Source organism: Amblyomma maculatum, chromosome 5 (assembly GCF_055883805.1).
Source record: "Amblyomma maculatum isolate TAMU_Amacu chromosome 5, ASM5588380v1, whole genome shotgun sequence".
In the NCBI taxonomy this organism is placed as follows: Eukaryota; Metazoa; Arthropoda; class Arachnida; order Ixodida; family Ixodidae; genus Amblyomma; species Amblyomma maculatum.
Window position 1 is genome coordinate 162,226,607 of NC_139348.1, and position 18,395 is coordinate 162,245,001.

At 45.3% G+C, this 18,395-nt stretch overlaps 1 protein-coding gene across 1 annotated transcript in view; it reads left to right on the forward strand.

Annotated features, from left to right (window-relative positions):
• LOC146190161 (uncharacterized) overlaps positions 1-18,395 on the forward strand; it is a 195,215-nt gene that overhangs the window by 94,936 nt on the left and 81,884 nt on the right. Inside the window, exons 28-31 of the mRNA XM_084605427.1 lie at positions 1,640-1,750; positions 2,916-3,023; positions 12,558-12,635; positions 13,046-13,141. Coding sequence (XP_084461553.1) covers positions 1,640-1,750; positions 2,916-3,023; positions 12,558-12,635; positions 13,046-13,141 — 393 coding nt within the window. The remainder of the gene's footprint in view (positions 1-1,639; positions 1,751-2,915; positions 3,024-12,557; positions 12,636-13,045; positions 13,142-18,395) is intronic.

Here is an 18,395-nt window from a genome sequence, read left to right on the forward strand (position 1 = left end):
AAGCATTGTTCGCCAAAGGTGCTTTGTAAATAAAATGAACCACGCATTGTTGAAAAGATGTAAGCTCCATCACATTCACTTTTTTCTAGGCGACAGTAATTAAAAACGTAATGTGATCATAAGTTCTGCCGGACATTGGGAGAACCGGAAGAAATAAAGAGGTCGCTTGATTTTATTTATTACTGATGTAATACGCTACTGCATGCTTGTGTTGTGTAGTCTGCGAAAAGTAACTCGTCCACAAATTGTACTTCCTTAGTTTCGGAGGCGTATATGACGATTGCACTTGGCACAACTTAGTGACCATTAGAAAGCAATTAGAACAACTCTTTGAAAGAAACATCACTCATTCTCATCGATACGTACAAATTCGCACTCCTGCGGAGTTCTTCGCAATGATATATTCACTAAGCGAGGCTGATTTCGATATGACACGGTAGTTAAATGCCTGAAATGGTGACGCCGCTAATGTTAGAGCTTGACAAAGGCGCTTTTCGAGCGGTTCATGCATAGCTGCATGCAGTAATGCTGCAGTGGCTACGCTTTGTAAGCGGTCCGCGATCAAATCAACAGTCTGAACACAAAATACATTTTACCGTTGCTGCCTATACACAAATAACGCACAAATAAAAGCACGGAAGCGAGTGGAGCAGCACGTGCCTGAAAGTAATTGTACAGTAGTGTTTATTTAATGCGAAAAATCTGAGAGAGATGTGGAAACCTACGTTAATTTCTGGCGGCTATATCCACCGTACATGATGCGGTGATATGAACAAATTTCTCGCTGTCGTCGAATTAGCACGGTGTACTTTCAGTGTTTTCTTTGAAATAGCTCCCCCTTTCTCTTTTCCCGCGTTTTCTTTATTTCGCTCTTCAGCCTGATCCTATTCATCCTCCCGAGAATGTAACGAAAAGCGCAGAAGTCGAAATAGGAAAAAGCATTATAAAAAAAAAAAATAGGCCAGCATAGACTAAATATGGAAGTTGCTGAAAAACGCGATTGGCAAACTAAGGCTGTCCCTCGTCGTCGTTCCTATTTGAAATGCCGCGATACTCGTGCACAGACAGAGAGCGTGCATGTCGCTGCACGAGACTCTCGTACGGACCATTTGCGTATGCTTTCTTATACGTTGGCCGACAAGAGCTTCGTGCAGGGTTTCAAGTGCTCCTTTTCTTTTTGACATGACCACATCTGCACTCTGCGTTTAGGAAACGTATTAGCAAGCCGTTAGGGACGTCATTGCACCTTTTTTTGCCCTTAATAATGCGAAAGAATTATAGAAACAGTGTACTGTCGGAGACGAGTATAAAAATAGGATTATATTGGTATATCGCACGACTTGGTGACACTATAACGAGGGCAGTATTGAGGGTCAAGCAGGAATTGGTATTTTAAATTGGTCGAGAATGCCAGTACATAGCGGGAGCCATCCTGTGTCCTCTCGTTGTGGCTTACACGACAGACGCCTGGAGCGCCTGAAGTGAATACATTACGTTTCATGGCTAATCCACAGACATATTTTATTTTACATCGACTTAAGACTCCCTGCTTTCCAATAAATGACACCCATTTAGCTTCAACCTCTTTAAAATGATTTCAAACATAAATGAAACAACCGAGATTTGTTTTTGTCTGCAGCGTGCCCTGTGGATGAGTGCAGGGAAGCCTGTGAAAAGGCAGAACCAGGCAAGGAGGTCGTCCAAGTCTCGTGCGCCACGCCAGGCGTTTGCTCCTGTGCATACGCCGATGGTGAGCTCGCATAATTATGGCAGCCTCGGTAGCGTTAGCTCAACTTCCAGTCATACTGAGCGTATAAGCTACATATAGTACTCGACGCCGTCTTTTGGCTGAACTGGTTGGGAAGTCTAAATTCATGAACTGCTTCCACATGTGAAGGAACACAACGCCGAACTCAGACGCCGGTGGGACAGCGTCCGTGAGCGTGAGCTTTCAGAGAAAATCTTTGTCGAGCTTGTTTTTCATGCACGTATTTAATTGATTGACTGATTGATTTTATTTGAGGCAAATAGTACCGGGCATGTATGTCACAGCCTCTGGATCCCTATCTAAAAGCTAGTTGGGATCCATGAAAGAAATTTCTTGTGAATGCGCAGGCGTGTGGAATTATTAAATAATAATTTTCTATAGAAGTGCAGCGGTGGCGCAGCGCTAGAACATCCACCTCGCATGCAAGAAGACCGGGGCTCAAATCCCGGTGCCACGCATTTCTCCACCGGTTAAAAAAAAAAAAAACGCGTGTAGATGGAATTGCAAAGACAACGCATTCCCTCACCAGAAGAGGAGTTGGCCACCCTGTTACAGTAATTGGCCGCAACATCTCATGATCAGTTCCACAAAACCCCGGCCCTCAGTCACCAGCGGCTGCGGAACAACTGACCACGGCGGCGGTCAGACCAGTGACGTAGCAGGGGGTGCTAAGAATTCCTGGCTCCGCTGGACAGGCCGCCATTGGAAATTGACCCCGGCAACGTTTAACGCTAGAACCCTAGCTAGTGAAGCTAGTTTAGCAGTGCTGTTAGAGGAACCCTGACTGCTCTTTGGAGGGTCAAATTCTAAAGTTAAAGCTCAGCTACTTTGGTCATCTGATGAGAAGAGAGGAGTCGCTGGAGAAAGATTTGATGTTGGGAAAGGTTGAGGGTCGCCGGAGAAGGGGTAGGCAGCGAACGCGATGGTTAGATGGCATCCTCGAGGCGCTGCAGATGAAGTTATGTGATGTTAGGAAGATAGTGAGAGACCGGAAAGCGTAGCGTGACATGGTCCATAGGGTCACGAAGAGTCGGACACGACTGAACAACTGAACTGAACTCAATTAGCGACAGGGACACCGAAAAAATACGTAGGATGAAGCTTGGAGATTGATTCGTAGACGAAGCTTGTACCTTCTTATTTTCAGATTGCACGGAAGCTGCGTGCACGGACTACTGCAGGAAAGCTGTCCAGAAGGAACTACTGCTAGGATCTGTGTGCATAGACGATGTATGCTACTGCAACAGGACTACAGGTATGTGTTCGCAGCCTGGACATGCATGAGGTTCTGTCCCGAGTGTGACCATTTAACATATGTAGTTTTCCTAGCGCACTTTCAATGCCTATCAACAGTTAAGGGGATCTTATGTAAAAATAAAGAATAAATGCATTTATAGAATAGGAATAGTGCAGTATGTGTCACATGTCTCCGTGGGCACCTGACTGCGCTGTAAAAGCCGGGACGGACGTAGGATTGAAAATAGAGTGAAAGATTGGTGACGTAGTGAAAGGCTCTGCGGAACTAGATTTGGAAACACCAGAAGTCTCTCATACTTTTATACCGGAATACTTTCGAGCACCTAGGGATATTTACCGTGCCGTGACATCGCACACGAATGCACTTGCTTCCGTCGAAATGCGGCCACCGCAGTCGTGATTGAAACTGGCTTCTCCGGGTTAGTTTCACCCTGCCGCGGTGGCGCAGTGGTTAGGATGCCTGACTCCTGTTCCGAAGTATCCGGGTTCGAACACGACCAGCGTTTTGATGGAGAAGATAAGGAGAGGCGTTAGTGAGCTGTGTGATGTCAGTGCATGTTAAAGATCCTCAGGTGGTCGAAATTACTCAGCAGCCCTCCACTACGGCACCTCTTTCTCTCTTTCCGCTTTAACTCCCACCTTCATCCCTTCCCTCACGGCGCGGAGCTTGTGTACAGAGAACAAGTGTGATATATATATTGCGCCTTTCTTTTTCTGTGAACCAATAATAATAATAATAATAATAATAATAATAATAATAATAATAATAATAATAATAATAATAATAATAATTATTATTATTATTATTATTATTATTATTATTATTATTAATATTATTATTATTATTATTATTATTATTATTATTATTATTATTATTATTATTATTATTATTATTATTATTATTATTATTATTATTATTATTATTATTATTATTATTATTAATCTTCCAAAAAGTCGCTCTGTTCATTTATATTGGTTGTTCGTAGCGTTGTATTCTAAATAGTACTTTATCACATATAACTCCCGCTTTCTAGCCTAACATATTGTATTTACTTCACTTTTGGCTTTTTCTCCTGTTCAATGCTGTCTGTATCTTGAAGTAGGATGAACAGTTGGACGAGTTGGTACAATTGCATTGTGGGTGGAACAGCGCGAAAAGACGAAACACAACAAACAGAGCTTGTCTGTTGTGCGTCTCTTCTTATGTTTCGTCTTTTCGCGCTGTTCCACCCACTATGCAACTGTATCTTGAACTGCTTTTTATCCGTTTCTTATTCATATTTTAACTTTAACCTTTATATTCGAATCTTACTGTCCCGCGTTCAATTTTATTTCTTTATTGCATTTTCCTGTATTTCTAGCCTGCGTTTTAAGTACCACGCACTTGTTGCGCTTGAAGTGGTTGTTTATTTTATATATATTTCTATATTACTATAATCAATGTCAGTTGTTGTTTTTTCTCTCTATCTACAGTAGTTTTTTTTTTTTTTTTCGTGATGTGCTCAACAATTCTCTCACTGTGTGTATAAGAAATGCTACTCATTGATTTCTTTCTTTCCGTGACACTTTTCGCCTCAGTTTCATTTCATGTGTGATTTATTTCTTCTTTTGTGTTCTCTTTGTGTGTGTAAAACTTGTGTGTGCATTTCCACTTTTCTTTTCTTTTTTTTATTTGTGCTGCAGCACGAAGACCACATAGTTGTTCCTGCGCACATTAAATAAAGATTGATTATTATTATTATTATTATTATTATTATTATTATTATTATTATTATTATTATTATTATTATTATTATTATTATTATTATTATTATTATTATTATTATTATTATTATTATTATTATTATTATTATTATTATTATTATTATTATCAGTAGCCGAGCATGTTACCACTGAGCCACAGCGGCGATAAATGCCATGGCAGGTTTTTGTGCGTCGCCCGGAGTTAATTCAGGCAAGACACATAATGCGCAAGGAAGCGATACTTCTAAGCGGTAGTTGGCGACTGTAGAGCTGCTGTTGGGGTCACAGCTCGCGTTTGCAATTCACGCGGTTAGCGTCGGTCTGTGGGCGAAAATTTGTGTTTATTTTCTCAGGCGCGTAAACGCTTTTCTTCTTTTTTGGACAGACAAGAGACCCAATGACTGCAGCCAAGAAAGCAAAGACACCTGTGGAGCACACGGGCTGACATGTGACCCTTCACAAGGAACACCTGTTTGTGTTGGTGAGAAACATTTTCATAGGCTGCTAGTGTGATAACGAACGGCCCCCAGCGCACATGTATTATTTTCAAACAAGAATATTTCCAGCCATGGACGTCGTAACCCCCAATAAGACTCCTTGAGCCATAGTTCGTCCATTTTGTATGAACGAAAGCATTAAAAACTGACCAACTCCGTCTTTCCCGCAGACAACAACCGCACAAGTTGCAATGAAAATGAGAAAGCTGCTTGTAATGAGACAAACATGCAATGTGATTTCACCGCCGGGGCGGCTACTTGTATCGGTAAGAAAGCTACCTCAACGTACCTAATGAAATTGTGATCATAGAGTACAGAGCTGTTTGGCTGAAAAATGCCTTTCAAATATGTGCAACCCAAACATATTTTTGTTAAGAACATAGAATTTGCGCCAAACATTGTAAGCGCGACGTAAGGAGGGACAGATGAGAAAATAGATATAAGACGTTTACCAACGCCACTACCAATACGGTTATGGACGAGAACGATTCGTCTGAACACTTATATTCATCTTGAATGGGCTTTTTTAGACTATTTTTTCAATAACCGTTGCGGCTTCATTTCTGCTTCTTTTCGGCCCTCCATTTTAGCTGCATATATGTTCTTTGTGACGGCATGAATAGGCAGTCCTTATTAGCTGGGGTAAAAGTTTGTGTCTTCTCATTTGTCATTCGTGCGGTTTTTGCGCTGGCTTCTTCACATGATGACACACCAAATAGCCCAGCCTCTCCTCCTAGGGTGGAACAATACCACGATTCCATTCCGCCGGCAATTGTGTCAAAATTGCGTATGAGGTGACGTAACGTGAACGTTCTTGTCATAACGAAAAAGTCTAAAGAGCTCACAATATAGGCAAACAATCGCATAGCCTTACCTACAGCGTGGATCGCATGTGGTTTCTTGACAAAGCTACCAGGCCGCTTTATGAGCATCTGATGACTCCGAGGCTTTGAATAATTTCGCTCCTCTGTGGCCGTACTTCAGTGCAATTGGTTGCGATCGATGTTTGAGGTTCCCTCGTCTGCGAACAGCCTTGCAAACTGCAATCAGTTCAACATCGTGAGACGAAGGCGCGAAGCCCAGCATCCATGACGAAGATTCGCACGTCCTCGTCGCACACCTGCGGGTGTACGCATTGGCGAGAAACGCCAACTGTTAAGCAAAGTCGTGCAAGAGACAAAAGGTATCGTTTTAGTCATGTTGTTAATGCCATATTAGAGTTTGTGACACAAACATTCTGCCTTCTTTGACGCCAAGAATGCTGCCGTGCTGGCGATATTTAAAGCTCGTTTTTTCATTCGGCATCCCTGGGAAGTGGATACGCGCACCAACACGGACGATTGCCTACGCTACTTGATGGAAGGTTGTGTCTGTCCTCTTCGCTACCAAAATTTCTACGCGAAAAAATTTTGGCGACGATTGCGTTACTTCCTTAATTTTGGCGACGATTACGTTACGTTACGCAGAGGCGAATTGTGGCGGGAGGAGCGCGCGCAGCAATCGGAGAACACCGTCGCCGCCACGTAAGAGGAGAGAGAGAAGGGAGGGGAAAGAGCGCGGGCTGCCCCGGCTGTGAAGCCGGTTGCGAGGGACAACGCCGACGACGACGCGAAACGCTGGAACAGGCGCCAAAGTATTGCGCTCTGAAAAAGCAACGCGCATACCTGCATCGAACCGCGGTCTCACGAACGGCAAACAAGCGAGGGCCCCACTGGTCGAACGAGCGGCTACGTGTGCCGCCGAATGACCTTGAAGAGGAGGAGAACGTGATTTACCACAGCTGTTGCCAACTTGCCGCCCGGGCCGCCGCCTCGCAGTTCTCGATGCAGTGAGCGATGAAACGAGGAAGCGAATGCGCTGGATCTGCCTAGCCGAAGATATCTTCGTGGGACATGCGTCGAATGATATCACGCGGGTTGCTAATGGGTTTAAGCGGAGGCGAGAAGTAGCTCGCGCCAAGCGCGAGGCTGAAAAGGAAAAATAACGGGCACAACCAAGTAAAACAAAGCTTTCGCACCCACAAGCTAAGCCGCAGTCATTTTGTTCAGCTAGTTCGTTACAAAAAAAGCTCCACAGTCTTGCAGCGAATGATACACTCGTCTAATAAAAGAGCATTTCACGGAACGAGCAGAGGCCACTACTGCCCATGCAATGTTTACATAGCTTCCAGTTGCGCCAGAGCCGCAGGTGTGATGATGATGATAACAACTTTATTTTCCACCAGATAAGGAGGCCCCCAATTCCCGCCCCCGGCACGCAGGCCTAAGGGACGGGAGCAGAGACCTCCGCGATCAGAAGCAGGCAAAGAGGTCTTGGCTCTTCGCGGCTTCTTCCGCCAGGCGGATGGCTTGTAGCTGTGGAGCAGGGACCTCGCTCCGCAGCAGGGCTTCCCAGGCTTCTCTACAATATATATTTGTTTTAGCCCCTGGGGAGCTCGTACATTCCCAGATTATATGGTCGAGGGTCCCTCTCCCCCCCCCCCCCCCCCCCAGTGCTTGCATTTATCGTTTTTCCTATCTTCCATTTGGCCATAATATGCCCAGACTGGGTTTACAAAGTTCCCAGCTTGCAGGCGCCGCCATGCGACTGCCTCCCTATTGTTTAGACTTTTATCCGGTGGTAGCACCATGTCTCCTGCCTAACCTGTAATTTTGAAGAATCTCCATATAATTTTGCAAACGCTCGTCCATGTTCCAGCAATCGGGCGGCTCCACAGTTACCCGGAAGTAGAGAGCTCGGGCTAACTCGTGGGCCGCTTCGTTGCCAGGAACGGACGTGTGTGCAGGGGTCCAAATTAAGCGAATTTTTCTGTTTAGTCGTCTACTGGCCAGAATCCTTGCCGCTTCCGCCGAGACCCTACCCTTTCCAAAATTCCAAATAGCCGTTTTGCTATCGCTGATTACGAAATTGGCTTGCGTTCCGACGCAAGCGAGCGCTATTGCAACTTCTTCAGCCGTTTCGACATTGCGGCTTCTAATGGTGGCGGCTGATACCGGGGCACCTCGGCCGTCGACCACCGGGGCGACCGCCGCCCCCGTTTTGCCACCTGCCGCATCCACGTACGCAACCGACTTGCTGTCCATCGAATCGAAGCGTCTGATTAGTGCTTCTGCTCTCTTCTCCCTCCTCTCTGTGTTGAATATGGGAGGCATGTTACGAGGGAGGGGGGGAATGATTAGATTTTCTCGGTAGTCCTGTGGGATACTTGATTTTTCTCGTAGTCCCCTATCTGTCTGCAGGCCTACCATTTCGAGTATAGTTCTGCCCGTGGTCGTTCGACTTAGTTGCGAAACTCTGACAGCCTCCGCTATTTCGTCCCAGCTATTGTGCACTCCCATAGAAAGGAGCGTCTCTGAGGATGTGGTAATTGGTAAGCCCAGGGCCCTCTTTATGCACCGTCGAATGAGAGAGTCTAATCTCTTCTTCTTCTCCAACCTGATATTTAAGAACGGCGTGGCATAGCTCACGCGACTTATTACGTAAGCTTGGGTTAGTTTAAGCAAGCTTTCCTTCAGGCCTCGTCCTTTCAACGCGATTCTTCTAAATATTCCAATGGCTTGCGTGGCGAATCCCTCTAGCTTTCTGATTGTTCCATCATTATATCCATTTTCCTGAATGAATAGTCCTAAGATTCTGATTTGATCTACCTTTGGAACTGGTTTTCCTTCTACTTTAATGTCAAATTCCCAGCTGCGCTTGCATCGGAGTGACTTTGGGTTATAGACGAATAATTCTGATTTTTTCGGCGAGCATGATAGACCCCTACTTGCAGCGTAGTCTACGACATTGTCCGCAGCCGCCTGCATGGCGCTCCTCAATGCTCGCATCACTACCCTGGTTAACCCAGAGATTGATGTCATCCGCATAAATACTGAAATTTAGCCCCTTTATGCTCCTCAGAGCTTCTGGGAGGCCCCTCATCGCCACATTGTGTGTGCACATCGAGTCGCGCAGCTGGAATATAAGCCTGGCGATTCGTTCACTCCCCACACGAGCAGCATGAAAGAGAGCGCTCGTGCTCGTCACGGTAGCGATAGAATGTGCGGTAAATTGAGTCTTCCGATGCAGGCCGCCAGTGCGAAAACGATGCGAGAAAAGCTAAGCTGGTGGCCTAGACACCTGAAGAGAAACGTATCGCGAAGAGACGCCGCTGAACGACTGCGTGCATTACCGAAATTTCAGTAGCCGAAACTCTACAAGTGAAGGTATGGCCGTTAACCGATCACACCGTCCGACTTCAAGACAATCATAAGATTAACTGAACAATGTTCGAAAGCAATTAAATTGTTAAATCACTGCAAACAAATGAAGGAAAAAAAGCGTATAAGACAAATAAATTCCCCCGCTGTGCCCACTCCCAGGGCTCTGGTTTCGCGATGGTATATAATTTATTTTTTTTTCAATTTTAAAAATTTTTATTTGGTTTTCAACCACATTTTTCTTGTAGTTTAAATATTTTTCGCCTGCTATGCTTATGTGGGGCAGACAAGGCAATTTTCTTTTGTTAATTATTCACAAGAATAATGCGAAATGTTGAATATAATCGGCCTTGTACACAGCAAACTGAGTCTTTTACTAAACTATATCACTGCACGTACATACGAGCGAACCCGGGTCTAACCGTAGCTTTCGCTATCTATATCCTGGTCTAGCCGAGCTAAGCCACCTGTTCGTCAGTCGAAAGTGTCTGCATGTCGATGGCGCCTTGGTAGTCGCGGTCGTTGTCGTCTCGCCACCACGATGAACAGCGCCGCCATTTTTCCAAATAAAAAGCTTGTCTGATTTTTATAATTAGTACGTAAACGTCATTTTGACGTCATCTTGTTTTACTTTTTCCTGACGTCCTGCCACGCAACTTCGTTGGCATGTATTCAGTTTGGCCAACCAATCGCAGATACGGCGATGGCATGGAATCGTTTTCTGGTACCATAGAATCTCATATTAACCTAGCACTAAACAGCGCAAGCACAGTTTTTGCTGTACTTTTTTCATTCGATCGCTGAAATCAATCTTCTCTTCTTCTGGCAGACCCAAATCGCAACAGCTGTAATCCGGACGAGACGAAAGCGTGCGATTCAAGGGGAAAGGATTGCGACTTCAGTTCTGGGGCTGCCTTGTGTGTTGGTAAGCAACAGCTCGTAAAATAGGCCTTTTTGATTTGCGTCCTTGATGACGTAAGCACGTTATCCCCTTAACGATGCAATACACCGAGATTAAAATAAGGCACATAATTCACAGTACAACACCATCTAGAGACCACTAATCCCTCATCGTCGATTAGTATAACATAAAAGAAGATTACTCAAGGATTTCAAGTCTCTGCAGGAACCGCTAAGTTTGGCCAAAAGACGGCTGCTGAAGGAAATATGCAATATTAATATGCCTTGGCCATAAATTGCGAGGCTAACCATGAGGCGCGAAATTAGCTCAGGATTTTACGGCGCGCTTTCTAAAGAAACCTTATAAGCGCTACACATCTATTGGGCGGAAACATGAAGCTATAACAAAAAATGTTAAACTGAGAACTACTCAGAGAGCTAGAAATCATGCCCAATGTGTAAGGGAAGAAATTCAGTTTAATGACATTCTGTAGACAAAGTCACCAAGAAGAAAGGGACGGATGCAGGCCATTTAGCGCGAAGGCGAGATAACCGATGGTCCCTAAGAGTGATGGACTTCATTCCAAGGGAAAACAAGCATAAGAGGAAGTGGCAGAGGTAGCCGGATGAGGTTAGAAAATTTGCTAGGAATAAATGGGCGCAGCTAGCACAGGACCGGGTCAATTAGAGGAATTGGCTTTGCAGCGGGTTCAGTCTGTCCGGTGATTATGAAATAAAAATTGTATTTGGAGAACTCGTTCTTGCCGTGTCGCCCTTCTTCATACTTCCTTCACTTTTTCTCTTTTTTTTTGATGAATTCTGTTCGATTCAGCAAGTTTTTTAACTTACTGTGTGTTCTAATCAAGCGTTACTTGCATAGGGGCTATAATTACATTGTATCGCTGAGTTTTAGAAAAACTGCGCGAAAAGACGCACAGGAATCAACTGGTGAAAAAAATGAAGGTACACTGTGTTTTCAACTATTCTCGTCTCTTCATGCTTGTCATTTTTGCGCAAAACATCTTAAATAAGCAGTATTCCAGCAAATGTGAGTCGACTGAATTAAGGCTGGCAAGGGTGCATGTGATGCGAATAACTTGGCTAACAATTTTCATGCCAAGAACATAAGCTATACAGAGGTAGGTGCAAATGGCGGTGTTGAGATGTAGTTGTTTAAGGGCACCGTTAATTTATGAACAGAAATATACCTTATTTCCGGTGAGCACATGACATGGCTGATGATGCTAATTTATGAGGCAGCCGTATTCATCTTAGAGCATGAATAAAAGCACCAGTAGGATAACTTGCCTGTTCTCTGATGTCCTAAAGAAGGATCAAAGGCTACGCTCCCTGTCTTAACTGTGGGCATGCCAGAAGTGTGTCCGTAAATCTAGGTTGGGGAGTTGAGGCTTGGGACCAAGTCGCTGACTGTGCATGCGCTAGGCTTTCTGATCATGCACTACGATGATAGGCATAGGGATGAGAAAACATGTCTTTTGTCATCAAACAAACCCTCGCTGCCTATCAATGTTCTCCAGACCACTTATCTTGCAGTTAAATGTTTACAAGCGCCTCTCATGTTTCGGAATGTTTCTTTTTCTTCGACCTGTCCTAGTGGTTGTCAGGAATTTTCGGCCGCACTTTTTGTTATCAGTATGGAAAACCAGTGCCGTCGTGCATTTACACCTACCGTCTTCTCAAGCCTGCGTCTTTTCATGGTATTTAACAGTTGAAAGATTTAGTATACATTCACTCTTAGGTATGACGACTCCTGATGGCCCGGGTGGTCGTGTTCGCAGAATTTTACTTTCCAGTTAAGCTACCGCATCCCCTTATCTGTTGTTCATTAGACTGCCAATTAACGTCAGCCATATACATAGAGACGTTAGTTTGACATTTTACGAGCGACTGGAGCCGTGTTTCGTAAAATCCAATTCCATAGAACTTCTTTGTTTATGTTGGGAAACAAATTGCTGTAGAACCGTTAACATAAAATAGATTCCCAAATATTACATTTATTTAATTGTATCAGTAAAGAAAGAATACTTCACAAATATCTATTTTAGGATATGCCCTACGTAATTGGAGCACAACGCCCATTACTGAAAAGTTCATAAACTTCAAACAGTTGTAGCACGTAGTGGTTACCGCCTGTGTTTGTCTCATTTAGCCTTTGTGTGCTTGTAACCTCAGATAAAAAGCGCACCAAGTGCAATGAAACCGAGGAAGCAATGTGCAAGTCCATGGGAATGGAATGCGACTTCTCCGCCGGTATGGCGATATGCATCGGTGAGAACCACTCATTGAAAGTTTCCTTGTCTTTGGTACCTGAGAGTGTTTTAGCAAGCTGAATTTGGGGGTACGAACTAGTTCTAAGACAACACTTAACGGTACTAAAAAGCTAGCTCATTATTTCTTTCTTTTCTCCAGACGACAGTCAAGAAACGTGCACTCCGGAAGGAGAGAGAGTGTGTAGAGGACAGTTCAAAGAATGCGATTTCACCACCCGCGCCCCGACATGCGTTGGTGAGTTACCCGCCTTCCACACGCAGTTCTCAACGGCCGCCTGCTTTTTCTTTATGCTCGGCGTTTCAAGTTAGTGGTCCCGATAATATTTACGAACGCTATTTTTGATCTCAGCGCGAGGAATCACTTTCGCTTTAATTTTTGTTCCTTCGCAGACCCGCATCGCACAGAGTGTAACGAAGAAGAGAAAAAGGTGTGCAAGGATATGGGAAAGAAATGCGACTTTAGCGCCGGCGCCGCCCTATGCATGGGTGAGGAACCTCACTGTAGCTCTCGGTCTGCATGTTATTTGTCATCCCTAGCAGCCACTTCAGATTCGAGAACTGTACACGGTTCAGTTCCCACTTCTGGGCACTTACCTTTGATACAATATGAACAAGCGTTCCCTTGGCTTGCTGCGATTCTCGTATATTTTCAGAGTCTTATCCAGGTCCAGATAAGAAACTTGATTAATGGTAAGTGTGACGGCGTTAGCTAAAACGCTGTGGTACGGAACATCGCAATATTTTAAAGAATACAAAAAAAAGTACGGGCCCAACTATATCATTGAACCATGTTTCACGAGCGTTAGCCATCCGCCGCAGCCGCAATCCCTGGTACCGCTTAGAGCTTGGCTCGTTTCCGCACTCACGGCAACTGGGGGCAACGGCTCAGATCTCGTTCTTCGATGCCATCGGCAGCATGTGTGACACGGCTGGCGTGTCTGTAATGAGCTGGGTGGCGTATGTGTATATGGCGTATTTCCTTGCTTGAATGAAGTAGTGGCACAGACGGAACTTCGGGAAAACGACTGGTCAATGCACAGCGGCCAGAGTGTTTGGCAATTAGAACTTGGTGAAAGCGATTGTGTTTACTCGAGAGTGTGTTGCACTTGTACACGAAGCGTGATCGGATGCGCCGACATAGTTCCCTTCTGTACGACGACGAACATGACGACGATTGCTGCAAAATGAACACGCCGATGTTTGCCGCGCATCGCGAGATTAAACAGCATCCAATGGTACAACAAGAACAACAGCAGCAATAACATGTGGAGCACATGGGGCCATCTGGGAAACTCGTTTGCCGAGCATCGCGAGAATAAACAGCTTCCAATAGCACAACAAGAACAACAGCAGCAGCAACATGCGGAGCACGTGACGCCATCTGTGGAACACATGGTGCTCTAGGTTTAGGAATAAGGTGAAACCCGCAAATGAGTGCAGTAGAGCTAACACACTAATGGCGATTTCCACTGGTGGATCGGAGCTGGGCGCCCGAGCTGACCTAAAGCGCTACAGAGCGAATCAGCCTTGGTCGACTAGCGGAACGTGTAGAGCGCGCGGCGGAAGTAGAGCTGAGCCGGTTTCGAAAGTTGTAGCCGCATCCCAGCGCCGAAATGTTTGCGGTTGATAAATGGGCAGGAGTGCGGCCCTCAACAACTTGCTTTCTCATTTCTTAACGCTGCAGACGTTTTTCAATAGACGCACTTCGGCATATTCGCGCAAAAGATGGTGATGCCCAGTGTCCTCTACCGATGTCGCTGAAACGGTCAAAAACAGCCAAAAGAATCCAGCAGCATCCGGAAGTGACCGCGTCAGCGACTAGGACTTCCGGCGAGATCCGACTTCGGTCGGCGGATCGAGCTGGAGCGTCCCGAGCTGCCTCAAACGACCAGCGGAATGCGCGCAACCAATCTTGGTCGACCAGTTGAATACAAAATCGTCGTCCCGGAGCAAGAAAACGTGCTCCGTAGCGACCAGTGGAAATCGCCATAAAATAGAAGTGAGGTTGTGGCCGTTCTAAATTCTGATTTTTGAATAAAGTGAATTTTGAGAAGCCCTGGCCTAGCATATATTTATATAGCAGCAGCATGTATTATATGATATTCATGTGGTTGGGAATACCTTAAGTCTACGCCGTAAGACATAAAGCTGGATAAACAGTTGCTGGCAATGGAGGACATTGTCGGTTTAGAGCAGACACAATTGATAGTTTCACTCTGAACTTTTTATTTGTAGAAGCGTTATAGACCATTTTTTGCAGAGGTGGGAAACGTTACAAAAGTATTTCATCGACAACTACAATCTAGGTACGGCTTACTCAGCAAACTGGGGCGTGTGCGAAGGTTCCAGTGCTCTGTGGGCTATGGCTGGCAGATTTTGTTTTCGTCGCTAGTCATGTTTCTTTTCGTGAGACGTATTCTGTGTGCCTTAATACTTCTGGACTTTTCTGGACATTTTTATTTTCCGAACTTGCCATAAACATACCATAGAAATCGTGGAAAGCATTTTCTTCTATAGGAACCGGACAAAGCCACTCCGCTTATTGTATTAGTCAGCTGCTTGGAGAAATCCTCTTACCTCCTGGTCATCTTACCTTGTCGCCGTTAGTCCCACTTTTTTAGGTCCATGTCGTTGCCGCCCTTGTCCCTGTGTAAGCACACAGCAGGTGGCGCGAACTGCATTATCACGTTCTTGGCGACAGCACTGTATTGGAAAATTTATGCAAAAGGAAACGCATCATAAAAATGATTGTTCTGCATGTGCTCATGTTTGTTTTTGTTTTGTTTTTTTGTTTTTCATTCCTGACACGCCATTCACGGCAGACTAGAACATTCAATCAAGCAAGCATCATTTTGTAACATTTGTTCGGTGATCTGTTTGACATGGGCGCATATCTTTTCTGCTCCATTCGCACTATTCATCCTTATTTATTTTGATTCTAGAAGAAAGGAAGTTAACATACGTTTTTACTAATTGCACTTTTTCTTTTTATTGCGCATTTGTGCTGCTGCCTCGCGATACACTGTATATGCTCATGTATAAGCCGCCCTTATGTATAGTCCGCACCCCCTACTTACGGCCACAAAAGTTTTAAAAAGAAGACTGAAACGCTCAAAAGTGTGTCCTATACCCCAAAGATTCCCACACCGCATCCGTTATCTTCATAGTTGCACAACACGACGTGTTCGCAGCTTTCGGTTTCCGGTTTTCGCTTTGCGGAAAGTCCTTTGGTCTTTGTTATCCAGTGCTTCATTCCCAAATGTGTGGACAATGTCGGTCGAAGCAATGGGCAAGTGCAGGCGGTCCTACACTACAGAGGTAAAATACGCCGAGGAGCACGGTAAACGAGAGGGTGGGCACAAGTTTGACGTTGACGGAAAGTGTGTTCGCTGCTTGTGTATGCAAGATCTCGCCGAGAATAAACGAATACGGAGGACTTTCGATGTGAAACTGTGCACGTACAAGCGTGCTGCAGCCGCTCGATGTTTGCGTTAACCGGTCGTTCAAGGCGGAATTTCGGCAGTGCTACTCTGAGTGGATGACCACGGGCAGCCACGGAATAACTCCCACAGGCAGGCTGAAGCGAACGCCCCTCCAGCAATTCAAGTATGCGCTACGAATCTGAATGCTTGGCGTTCTTTGACAGCGGACATTATCTGAAAGCGTTTTAAGGCGAAAGCTTTACTAGATGCATCAGTGTCCGTCCGTGAGAATTGTCGCACTTCTTCTCGAGGTTCCGCGGGCTGCCGTGAGATTGTGACGTCATCAAGCGGCGATAACCGGACGTGACGTTATGATTGGATGCGACGTCATCCGGCCACGTATAATAACTGGAACTGACGTCATCGTGACTTCACATCCGGTCATGACCGTTGAATTCACCAGGCTATTCATGCAAATACAAAACCGAACCCACCGGCCGTCTGATGCAGACATCCGTGCGGTACCTTTCAATTGGCGATTCCTCGAACGCCGCACTACACAGCACACAGAAGCAGACGCAGTAAAACAGGAATCAGCAGTGTTTCAAACAAAGGCTTTCGCCTCATCGCGCTTAAGTTGTCCAAATGAAGGGTCACACACATTTTAGACTTAAGGTGCTCTTAAACGCCATGGATTGCACAGAGAATGACCATATTTGGGAGCACGCCAGTGGGGCGAGCTCGTCGAAAGCAGTGAGTGCCGATGATATAAGAGCTCGTCTGATGACAATTAGCGCGAAAGCTCCGATCAATTGTGAAACAAAATGTTCTTATCTGTCGCTAGCTTTTTGACTGCTTGAAACAGCAGCCGCAGTTGCATCACAGTGTCTAGATATGTAGCTGTAGGCCCTGTAGGCCTAATACATACATTACCCAAGCTGAAAAAAAAATTGATGAAAAATGCTGGGCTAAAATACGCATATATACGATGGTGGTTCTGTCCACTGAGTTATATTCATTTTTTCCTAAAGGCGACCTACACTAGAAAAATCTACGATCCGTTATTCTTGTGTACGACGTGCCAGCACGTCGATATGGCAACCTTGGCCCGAGCTTGGTCTTTGTTTTGCGCAGAGCAAATAGCTGCTTTCGCAAAAGATTCGCAGCATGTGACGTGAGGGCTTTCATAGCATGACGATACAATGCTAGGCGCACTATACTTTCCTTCAGGGCCTTCGAATAAAAGCTTGCCACTGACATTTTTTGCAGTATTAAGTTGTGACCATGAAGTGGGGTATCTCAAGCTAGAGATCACCTCCTATGCACGCTTACTATTGTAATCCAATATTCCTCTTACCGAACCTGAATGCATCTACATATTTCGCAGAGCCCGTAACTTTTTCTCGCTGAAAGCTTCAGTCTAAGCACGTTGGTGTATAGTGTGACCAAATGCTTAGATACAATCTATTCATAATAAACGCACGGTGCGTTCCATACAGCGACACGAATCGCGCACATGTGTCGATTGTAAACAAGAAAAAAAAAGCGCAATGTTTGAGGGAGTACACTGTAACACCCTGATTGACACCAAAGAGGCATCTATAGGCACAAAGAAGCACAAAACATGTTTGCTGACTCCTTGGACATACAATGTTGCCTTTTTTAACAGTGCATCAGTGATGTTTTTTTTTTCATAAATAACTATATATGTCGTAAATTGTGTGTGGGCTGCTTTGAAGCGAAAGCTTCACTACGGCAGATAGATGGAGCCGTCGGGTGGGCACGCTTTTCACCTCAAGGGAGATTTAGAGGTCAAACTTCTGTGTTAAGCCTGGTGCCCACCATGTGACTGGGGCATAGTCACATAGGCCACCAAGTGGCCCGTGACCGCTGTCAAAGTCAAGATCACGTTACTTGGTGGTCGCCATGTGAATTTGGGCATAGTCACGTAGGCCACCATGTGACCGTGACAACTATCAAGTTCAAGGTCAAAGTCACGTGACCTGGTGGTCCCCTTGTGATTTTGGGGTATAGTCGCATAGGTCACGAAGTGATCCGTGATCACTCTCAAGATCAAGGTCAAGGTCACGTGAAGTGCCGTCGGGTATGCACGTGTAGCACCCAATTGGCCCGTGACCACTTTCAAGGTGAATGTAACGTGACTTGCTGGTAACCATGTGACTTTGGGGCTTTGTCACATAACCCACCAAGTGAGCCGTAACCAGTCAAGGTCACATGAGTTTGTGGTCGCCGTGTAGCTGGGGCATAGTCACATAGGTCGACATGTGGCCTGTGACTACTGCCAGGGTCCAGGTCAC